Genomic DNA, 11,219 nt, shown 5'->3' with positions numbered 1-11,219 from the left:
CTAGGGGGCACACTGGCGCACCCGGCTCCAGACCCAGTGGTGTGGATTCTGGGCCTGGATCTGAAAAAGAAATGCAGAGGTGAGCCCTGGAGAATAGGACTCACCCTACTACCCATCTTTGGGTATTCCCTTATCTCCCCTCTGCCCCCCAGCCCCGCTTCCCTGGCTGTCTTCCCCTACAGACCTCCTCACATAACTCTGGAGTGACCCAGGCTCGGTGCCCCATAGCATGAAAGAACTCGACCTTCAGCTTCAGGAACTCCTTATAGAGCTCTGGCCAGTGCTCCTTGCCCAACAGGAACTGGAAGATGCTTCTCTTGGATGTGGGGTTGTCCTCTTCCATGTCGGAAGCAATGTAGCTGTCACAGGGAAAGGGGGAAGCCTGCATGTCCCTAATCATAAATCCCAGCCTCAGAAGAGAAAGGTCGCAATGGAGGAGCTGTGTCTCCTATCTAGAGGCAGGGTCTGGGGAAGCCGTCTCTGCAGGATCTACAGGGTCCCAGAACATCCTTGATATAGCCTGGAGAACCTGTGCTGGGCCCAGCCCAAGTCAAGGGAATTCCTGTTATTTCCTGGGGACTTCCTCCCTCAGGTAGCTTGGTTGCTGGGTGGCTCACAGTGTTTTCTGGCTACTTTCATTATTTCAAGACCTTATCCTTTCTCCTACTACCACATGGTTCCTGGTGTCATCTCCACTATAGCCAAGGAGGACAACCTCTCAGCATATGGGCATGGCCAGTTTCCCTGATGAGGGTGATAGAAGCTTGGGATTTGGGGGCTTGTGTGGATTGAAAGCTGGTCCCTGGGAAAGTGCTCACAGGGCCAGGAAGAAGTGGATCCTGTTGTAGAGGTGTCCAGGCAGCCCGACGCGGCCAAAGTACTCCACCACCATGGACAGCAGGTACTGTGAGGATACAAAGGGTGGATGAGGGGTTTCGAATGGTGGATGGAGGGAGTGATCCAAATGGGCCATAGGACTTTTCCCTGTTCAAGGGCCATGACAGCAAAGATGCTGAGGGTGAGACTTGCTCCCCTTTGTCATGTGGACATGAGCTGGTGGGTAGGCCATGGAGGCATTACCAGGGACAAAGAAAGGATGGGCAATGTGGCCTTCTTTCCTCTGGCCTTGAGAGCAGATCCTTCCAGGGCTTCTGGAAGTCTCAAGCTCTCTGCCTGTACCCAGGGGAGCCATGATGATGTGGACCCCTTGACTGTGACTCCTTGGCTTCCCCCTCTAGTGCTTCAGGTACCTTATCAGACACCTTCAGGAAAATGTCTGCTTCCAAGAAGCTCTGGATAACAGGATCCTCTGCAAAGGAAAGAAGAACAGTGAGGGCCCAGAGTTCCCTTCTGGGAAACTGAGTATGTGGCCATGGGCTCCCCTCCTGGGGAAGCTTCAGAGGGAAAGAACTGTGCCCAAACTTCTCCACATGAACTGTCCATGGAAGGGAAGCAGCTACATCCCCTAGGAAAGTCTGAGCCTTAATATCAGGAACAACAGCTGTTCTTTCTATTGACAGACACACCTTGACTTTTAGCTGTGGTACCTGAATTTTGCTGTTATTGTCCAATCCTCAACATGGTCACGATGGGATGTGATAAGTTTGCTCACTGAAGAGATTTGACCTGGTTCTCAAAGTTTAGCAAATTTGCCTCAACTCAAAAACTTGACTGTGGCCTCAGGTCTTTGTGACATCACAGCCTGTCACTTCATCATGTTGTGACTGTGCCAAGCTCCCCTGCCCCATATGATGACTGGACAGAGATGGAGAGTTCATGGCACATGACCACTGGTATCCCTCCCTTGCTGTCCTGCATCTCCTCACTCCCTGCTATCATGACCCCTCCACAGGAGCTCATCTGTGACTAGAGTTGTTCCCGGGAAGTGCTATTTTCCAGTAAAGACCTGAGAATGCCATTCCTGTGTGTCCTTCACTCCTTGCCTAGGACAAAGACTCTTGTATAGCAGGTGTCTTTTCCAGTCTACTGGTCCCCAGAAGATAGACTTTCTGTGATGAAGAAAATGTTCTATACTTACACTGTCACATGTGGCTATTGAATACTGGAAAGGTGGCTAGCAAGACTGACGAAATGAATTTTAAAAGTTTATTTAATTCTTTTAAAATTAAATAGCTGCATGTGTCTAATGAATGCTGTATTGGACAGTGTGTCCTTGGTGTTGTCCCCAACCTGGGGACAACATACTCAGTCCTACCTCTGGGCCTGACATCACCTCAGGCAGCATTTCCTAAAGCTCTCATACCACCTCTAGGTACCATGACCAGAAATGCTCCTCCTATAAAGTTATTGTTAGCTGAGATCCACTAATTTCTGTATGTTTGGGTTTTTTTTTTCTCTTGGAATGTCAAGACAGCAAGGTCTCATTTGTTCTTTTATCACCAGATTTTTTTTTTTTTTTAGAGAGGGCAGTATGGGGTTTGAACTCAGGGCCTTTGCTTGCTAGGCAGGGACTCTACTACTTGAACCACACTCCATTCCACATCACCAGTTTTTAACATCATGACTTGTAGAAGTCAATGACTGGGTCTGTGGGCTGGGAAACAGCCCATTGTTCTTTAGCTGTGAGCCTCTTTTCCTTCCTTCCAAGAACTTAGCTCAGAAAGGAAACACTCCTCATACTACCATAGAACCAGGGGCATGCTGCATCTGTACCCTCTGGACGATTCTCAGCTCTGGAGAGAGGTTTGTGCCACTGTGCCTCCCCTCCCCCCTTTTCTCAGTTTTGAAGGGTCCCAGGACTTCCCCAGCTCAGAGAACCCACCCAAAAGTCGGTAGAAGGCTTCTTGGTCCTCAGGACGGTAACTGGGTCTTCTTCTCTTGTTCATCCTGAGTTTTGTTCCCTCAACATGATCCACAGTCCATATGTTCCTCTTCTGTCCCTTTCTCCTCCAGAACTTCAGCTCTGAGACAGCTTCTGAGAAGGCTGAAGTGGAGGTGAGAGGGCTGCTCTCCTGGGTAGCTGTGGGAACAGCCTCAGGTGAGCATGTGCCCCACCTGGGAACTTCTGGCCCTTCCTGGCAGCTGACTGAATATTAGACCCTGCTTGAAAGGACAAAGTGACAAGTGGTAACTCAGCAGTGACTCAACAGGGTCCTCAGCCCTTCCTGCAGGAACGAGGAGGCTGAGAGATGGCTGAGGACACACACCTGCCTTTTCATCTACCAATTTCCTTGTCTTCCTTGTCTTCTGACCCCTCTTCCTCCTGGTTGTCTGCTCAGGGGCAGCTTCAGAAGAGGCGGAAGTGGAGACCAGGCTGCTGTTCTTTGGAGCTGCAGGGAGAGAAGATCCCGTGTGATCAAGGGAGGGACACACCTGGACACTGCTAGGCTTCTCCTTTCTCACTCAACTTGTGGAATTTGCACGTGACATCTGAGGGCAAAAAAGAGGTCCGTATCCCCTTTGCATTTACCTTCAAAGGAGGATAGAAATTGGTTACTTATTTACCTTTCCTTGCTAGGCAAAGACTGCTCTCTGGATCATTCTTTCTGGAGGATGACCCCTCTATGGAGACAAATGAATTCTCCAGTCTTCTGTCTCCCATAGCTATAAAAGTGAACAAGGGAGTGACCTCCTGGCTCACCTGACACCCCTTGTGGTGCCCCTGAAGAACCTGACTCAGGCGTGTTGAGGGAGGAGAGAGAGACAGGGTTGGGGCCATGGTGTTCTGTCATTCTTCATTTATCTGGAGACCAGGGGTAAAGAGGCCACTGGCCACACACACCTGCCTTCCCTTCCACAGGCACCCTTTTCTTCTGACCCTTCTTTGCTGAGTTCTGATGGTTTGGAGAAGTCTCTGAGGCAGCTAATGTGATCTCAAAGGAATCTTTTCTTCTCTAGGTCCCAAACGATGTGAAAGACCCAACCTGATTCCAACCAGGCTATTTCTTCCTGCTTAACCTGCTTTTTGTGATGTAATAATTAAAATTGCAATAATAGTAGCTAACAGTTATTGATGACTTATTAAACTTTAGGGGTTGATCTGTGCACTAAGAATTACCTCACTTAGAATTTATAATCTATGAGGTAAGGATTATAATTCGCCCAATTTACAGATGGGAAAACAATGACTAAATTTATTGAAAAAGTGTGTCCCTTGGTTTGGGATGAGAACTTGTGTCCAATGAATACTAATGGGAAAAATGGCTATGAGCTTCAGTCATGTTTCCAGTAGGGTCAAGCTGGATGATTTTAGATGCTTATTTTCTTTGTTATCAGCTCAATCTATATCTCTCTATGAACTACTGTAAATTCATAGGCAATCAAGACCAGGGTGGTCCATCACACTCTCCCCAGGGCCCCCTGAGACCCTCAGGGCAGCCACTGATGACCATTTCCTCTTGACCTGCCTTCCTTCTGCTCTCACTTCATTCTCCTTTTGTTCACTTTCCCTCCTGTTGAAGAAGTCTTCCCTCCACCTGAAGACAGGGTTGATCCCTTCCACATGCCCTAGACTCCCTGGAGGAACTCAGTTCAGGCTCTGAGACTCAGTCTAGTGCAGGAGTGGGTGATGCCCACTCTGTGTCAACGCCTGTGTGGCTCTTTTGAGGTCTAGACCTTCAAAGGTCTTTCACACTTACCCAGTGCACAGATTCACAACGCTAGGAAAAGAGCACTGGTTGTAGCCAAGTGCTGGGAATCAAAAGGCTTACAAGATTCCAGAGCCCTTGTTCTGACTCACTGATGACATCATACCATTCCATCAGGAACTGCTATCTAGTTTATATAAGTCACCCAAGGAAAAGGCCATGGCTGTCAAAGGGACAGGGCTGCTGTCCCAGTCTGAACAGTAGAGTGACCTCCTCTTATCCCAACATTACCTCCATTTGGACACTTCCTGTGTGGTTAATCCATTCCCATGAATGATTCCAAGTGAAAATGATACATCCACACATCAGAAAACTGAGAAAATACAAAATTAAGAGTTGATCAATCCCTCATCCATAATGAAATGTTACTAATACAGCTTATTTTACTGTCTTCATATTGGTATTCAGAGTTTTAATTTTAATTTAAAAAATTTAAACTTTTTTTTGGAGGTACTGGGGTTTGAACTCAGGACCTCACACTTGCTAGGCAGGTGAGCTGCCTGCTGAGTCATTCCAACAGTCCTTTTGTGTGTTGGGTATTTTTCAAGATAGGGTCTCTTGAACTATTTGCCCAGGGCTGGCTTTGAACCAAGATCCTCCTGATCTCTGCCTACTGAGTATCTGGGATTATAGGCATGAGCCATTGGCACCAGCTAAAAATTTAAACTCATGATACAAAGATTTACATGCAACTATAAGAAACAATATAGAGAGGTCTTAAAGCCCCCTTCATCAAATTTTCCCTAATGGCAATAACCTGCATAACTAGAGTACAAAATCACCACAGGAGACTAAGATTGTTATAATCCATTGACTGTACTCCGATTTCACTAGATTTATGCCTAGGTTTATGTATGTAGATTTAGTTCTGCACAATTTTATCTCATGTATTCTTGTGTGATTACCAACAAGATATGCACAATTCTATTCTATATTCTATTCTATTATGTGAGGAGCCCTCATGTTTCTCCTTTAATCACATCCTATCACTAATCTCTTCTCCAACTCTATAATTTTGTTTTTTTTAAGACTCTTATGTAATTGGAACCAGGCAGTATATAATCTTCTGACATCGACATTTTCCATTCGGCAGAGTTCCCTGAGATCCATTTAAGCTATTGCATGAATCAATAATTAATTCCTTTTTATTGCTTAGTAGTACTACAAGGTCATATGGCAAGTACATGTGTTAGTCAGCTTTCTGTTACTGTAACAAAACAGCTGAGATAATTTTAAAAGAACAAATGGAGCTGGGAGTGTAGCTTAATTGTAGAGTTCTTGCCTTTTGTGCAGGAGGTCCTGGGGAAGGTTTATTTTGGCTCACAGTTTTAGAGATTTCAGTCCATGGTTGACTTTGTTGTTATGACAGAGCAATACATTATGGCAGCAGTGTACAGAGGAGCAAGCTGTTCACCTTTATGGTTGTGGGCAAGCAAAAAAAGAGTAGAGATCGCAATTCCTTTCAGAATTCCCTTTAATGGCACACCCCAATGACCAAACACCTCCCACTAGGCCTTACCTCTTAGAGGTTCCACTCCCTTCCAGTAACACCTTGGACACCTGGGGGATAATGCAGATCCAAGCTATAGAAATGCATATTTGTTTTTGAAGAACTTGCCACATTCTGCTCTCAAGTGGTCCTGCCACCATTGTGTATTCCCACCAGCAGTATATGAGTGACCTGTTTTCTCTCTTGTCTAGTGTTTGACCCATATTTGCTACCTGACCCATATTTCATGGTGATTTTAATTGGTATTTTCCTAATAGCTAATGCTATTGAGTATTTTTTCCATGTGTTCATTTACCATCCTTTTGGGTGAAATGTCTGTTCATGTTTTCTTCTTTACTGTTGTTTTGAGAGGTTTTGATATATTCTACATACAAATCCTTTGTCAGATATGTGATTCATAAGTATTTTCTCTTAGTCTGTAACTTGTCTTTTCATCTTCCTAATAAGATCTTTCACAAAACCAAAGTTTAAAATTTTCATAAGATACAGTTTATAACTTTTTTCCTTTTTTGAGACAGGATCTCTTTATGTAGCCCAGGCTAGATCCCAGGCAGGATCCTCCTGCTTTAGCCTCCCAAGTGCTGAGATTACAGACATGTACCTAACATGGGTGGCTCATTGTTTCCTTTTTTAAAATGTGTTTTGGATGCCAAAACTCTTTGCCTAGCCTAAGGTTCCCAAGATTTCTTCTATGTGTGTTTTCTAAAAGTTTTAGTTTTCAATTTACATTTAAGGCCATGATTTACATTGAGTTAATTGTGTGAGGTTTGTGTGAGGTATGAAGTTTAGGTAGAGTTTCTTTTTTTGTGCCAGCACAATTTGTTCAAAAGGCTATCCTTACTTGATTGAGATTTTTTTTGCACTTTTCTCAAAAGTCTTTTTTTTCTGAGTTCTGCATTATGTCTCATTCATCTGTGTGTCTGCCCTTCTACCACACCACATGGTCATGGTATGATAAGCTGAGTATTGGGTAGAGCTAATTCCTCTCACTTTCTTAATTTTCACACTTGTTTAAATTGTTATAGGCCATGTGTCTGCCTATATTATTTGTTTATTTGCTCACTTTTTTTTTTATTGTGGTGCTAGGGATTGAACCCAGGGCCTTATACCTGTTAGCCAAACATTGTACCACTGAGATACAACCCTAGCCCAATATAAATTTAAGAATAAACTTATTTATGCCTATAAAAACTCTTTGCTTGGATTTTGACAGGCAATGTATTCAGTACATAGATCAGTTTGGAGATAACTAACATCTTTACTATGTTGACTATTCCAATTCATCTATATGGTATGTCTCTTTAGGACTTTGATTTCTTTTTTCAATATTCTTTAGTTTTCAGTTTTGAGATCCTGTATATGTTTTGTTTGATTTTTGCCTGTTTTTCATTTTCTTTGGGGTGATTTTAAGTAGTATTGTTCAGTCTCTATATGTTCATTGTTAGTATATAAAAGTGCTATTGATTTTTGTGTTGTAAAGTTGGTGAATTCACTTTTAGTTCTAGGAGTTTTTATACAGATTACTGGAAAATTTCTTATATAGACAATTATTTATATATAGGGTCAACTTTATTTCTTCCTTTCCACACTGTATGCCTTTTATTTACTTTTCTTGCTTTATTGTGCTGGCTAGAATTCCATCGCTTTGTTTAATAAATGTGTTAAGAGTGAATATCTTTGCCAGTTCTCAATCTTAAGAGGAAAAAATTCAGTCTTCCAACATTAAGTATATTAGTTGTGGGGTTTTTATAAATGATTTTCTTTGGTGGGGTTTGAACTCAGGGCTTCACATTTGCTAGGAACTTCTGTACCACCTGAGCCATGCCCCCCAGTCAAGAAATCTTATTTAATGAACTGAATCTTAGCTGAGAAGATATCAGCAGAAAAGCAGTCCTTCCTCCCTCCTAACCTCCCTCCCTCCCTCCCTTCCTCCCTTCCTTTCTTCCTTCCTTCCTTCCTTCTCTTTTTCTTTCTCTCATTCTCTCTCTCCTCTCTTTCTCTTTTCTCTTTTCCTCTTTCTCCTCTCTCCTCTCTCATCTCTTCCTCATCTCTCCTGTCTCTTCTCTTTCTCTCTCCCTCTGCCACGCTCTCAGTCCTGTAAATGCTTTTTGTGATGTTGACAAAATTCTCTAGTCTTCATTTTCAGAGAGGGTTATTTGTATATATCATGGATGAATATCAGGTTTTGTCAAATGCTTTTCTCTGTATCAGTTGATGTGAGCACATGATATTTCTTCTTCAGCCTATTGATATGGTGGATTGCATATATTAATTTTTGAATGTTGAATCAGATTTTCCAGATAGCACAGAAGTCCCAGTTCCTCACTTGGCTCTGTTGGCACCTAGCCTGTGAAGGGACGACCATTACTGCTAGGTGGGGGGTGAGAGCCCAGGATCTCCATGTAGTTTTCACCAACACTGCAGGGAAAGGGGTATGCTTCATTATTGCTGAATGTGGATGGGGTCCTGGGTCTCTCTTGGCCTTGGCTAACACCACGCAGGTTAGGGTGGCGGGTCAGGTGGCCTTGTTACCACCAAGAGAAGGTTGAAGTCTCAATTCTCCACTCAGACTTTGCTAACAAGTGTGGAGCTGGATGGTATTTCTACTTCATGTTGTTTGACTAGTTTAGAGATGATTACTTGAAAAAGTTACAGGCAAAATAAAAAATGTTTGATTATAGACAAAAGCTTTCTGCTTGTTTCACTGGCTTTTCCTGCTCCTTTGGATAGAGAGGCTTTTCTTGAGGTTTTTTTAGTCTGTGCCTGTTGATATTTCTGGGTTGCCAGCTTTTCCAGCACCAGTGTGCCACAAAAGAAACCAAAACCCAGAGAGCTTATGACCTCATTATTCCTACGTCCTAGGTCCTTATTTCAGGCTGCCTTCTCCTCTCCACATTTCAGTCTTTTATGTTTCATATATTATATCCGAGGGTTTTCACAGTAAGTAGGAGGAAGAACTGATGGAGAAGTTTATCTACTCCATAACCAGAAGGGTTGTTAAAAAAAACTTTGAGTTTTTAGTTAACCATGATTAACTAAATTCTTAACATGATTCTTCAGCAGAGGAAGAAGTTGTCTTGAAAGCTACATTATATATATATATATATATATATATATAAACAAGTGCCAGAAAATTAGTTAGAAAAATGCAAGCTGCGAGAATGTGTTCACTGGATGCTGGCTTCTTTGCCTTTTCATTTGTTCATTATTATATCTAACATTGATAAGAATGGAGTTGACATTAATAATGTCAACCAATTTCTGGAATTAGAAGTAAATGATGCCTCTATTTTTTTTTTAAAGAAAGCATGGAATATTGCTCAGCAATAAAAGCAAACAACTTGGGTGGATCCCGAGGGAATTATGCTGAGTAAACATGTCAATCTCAACCTGTTATATACTGTATGACTCCATTTATATAACGTTATTGACGTGACAAACTATGAAGGCAGAGAATATCTTGCCAGTTTGGCGGGGAGGTTGTGAAGATAATGGTTGTGGCTATAAAATTGCATGACTACTTCTGATAGAAATGTTGTATAGTCTGGACATGAATAAACTATAGAACTACACATGCATATGCCTACACAACTGAGTGCATGCAAACGTGAGGTAAAATCAACGAGTGGTTCAATGGCAACATTGGGGTGTAATCCTAGCACTCCCCAGGGACTTGATGCATGTCTGTCAGGCTGGCGATATTGTGCGATAGTTATGCAAGCACACAGGATCTCTATCATTTCTTACAACTATATCTCAATCAACAATTGTTTCAAAGTAAAAAATAAAATGGAAAACCAAGAATTGTACCATCTTGTTCTTTGTTCTTCTGCAGACTTCCTTACTTTCTTCCCTGGTGCAAGCCCAGAGGAAATGGAAGCCCTATTTGGTTTCTGCTTAATGGTCTCTTGTGTGTGCAGCGCATCTGTCTTTGTCAATTGTATGGGAGCTGGCTGGGTTTTTCTTGGTGAACTATTGTTTGGGTTTTGATTGAGTGAAGGACAATTTGAAGGACAATTCTGAGGTTAGGTTTGGAGATCTGACTTCTATAGGCACAGTTGTGTCCTCTGTGGTCCTTAATGCCTGTCTGAATAGCTCAAGTTATTTCCACGGCATATTTCTGAGGATGCATCCATTGATCCCTGTGTTGTACAGAGATGCTAAAGGTCAGCCACTCCTCACATCCCTCTGCGCCCCTTTCCTCAGGTGGAGAGTGGGAGATGCTTTTCATGCTGACTGGTCTTGAGGGCTCTGTGTACACCAATGCTGAGAGAACGTTCTATGAACCAGAAGTTTTTGTGGCTACGTGGAGATCAAAATGACACCTAGATTTGTAAGTTGCTTTGTGTTGTGCTGGGTTCTTTAGAATCTCTGAAGGTGAACTATAAGATCCACCTGCTGGGTCAGGAAGATGAGATAACCCTGTATTACTGAACCATGTCATCTCACTTTAATAGAAAATGGCTTTATGTATAGAAACTGAGATACAAATAAATGAATAAGCTTATCAAAACTTTGCCATGAGTTGCAAAATATCTGGCTAGAAAGCAGAGAAATTACCCTCATGTATATATCTTACTGAGTAGACATGATTGTTAGGTAAAATGCAGTTTCTCAATTTTCACTGAGTATAGGAGTCTCACCTCAAAAGTCAATAAGGGCTACAGGAAGTTTCAATATGTGAATTCAGTGGATAATAATAATGGAAGCATAGAGCATTGCCAACAAAGCAGAGATCTTGGACTTAGTATGAATGCTTTCAAAGTCAACTTTATTTTTTGCTTGTTCATTTTGTTTTGCTTTTGTGGGTCTGGGGTTTGAACTCAGGGCTTCATGCTTACAAAGCAGGTGCTCTACCTCTTGAATCACACTTCCAGTCCTCAAACTCAATTTAAAAAACCTGTGCTGAGCAAGACACCAGTGGTTCATGCCTGTAATCCAGTTACTTGGGAGGCTGAGATCAGAAGAGTCACTATTGGAGGCCAGCCTGGACAAATAGCTCATGGGATCCTATCTCAAACACAACCAGAGCAAAATGGACTGGAGGTGTGGCTCAACTGGTAGAGCACCTGCTTTGCAAGCTTGAAGTCCTGAGTTTAAAC

General features: G+C 42.7%; 1 protein-coding gene across 1 annotated transcript; it reads right to left on the bottom strand.

Moving 5' to 3' along the window:
* On the bottom strand, positions 1 to 3,562 carry LOC109688689 (putative speedy protein E7). The gene is made up of 7 exons (XM_020167196.2): positions 3,466 to 3,562; positions 3,168 to 3,290; positions 2,783 to 2,980; positions 1,251 to 1,309; positions 819 to 904; positions 185 to 359; positions 1 to 60 (listed from the first exon to the last, which is right to left on the bottom strand). The coding sequence occupies exons 1-7, from the start codon at positions 3,560 to 3,562 to the stop codon at positions 1 to 3; spliced, it is 798 nt and encodes a 265-aa protein (XP_020022785.1).
* Between the last annotated feature and the right edge of the window lie 7,657 nt (positions 3,563 to 11,219).

The sequence above is a fragment of the Castor canadensis genome, chromosome 12 (assembly GCF_047511655.1).
Source record: "Castor canadensis chromosome 12, mCasCan1.hap1v2, whole genome shotgun sequence".
NCBI lineage: Eukaryota > Metazoa > Chordata > Mammalia > Rodentia > Castoridae > Castor > Castor canadensis.
This window is presented reverse-complemented; position numbering and strand designations above follow the sequence as displayed.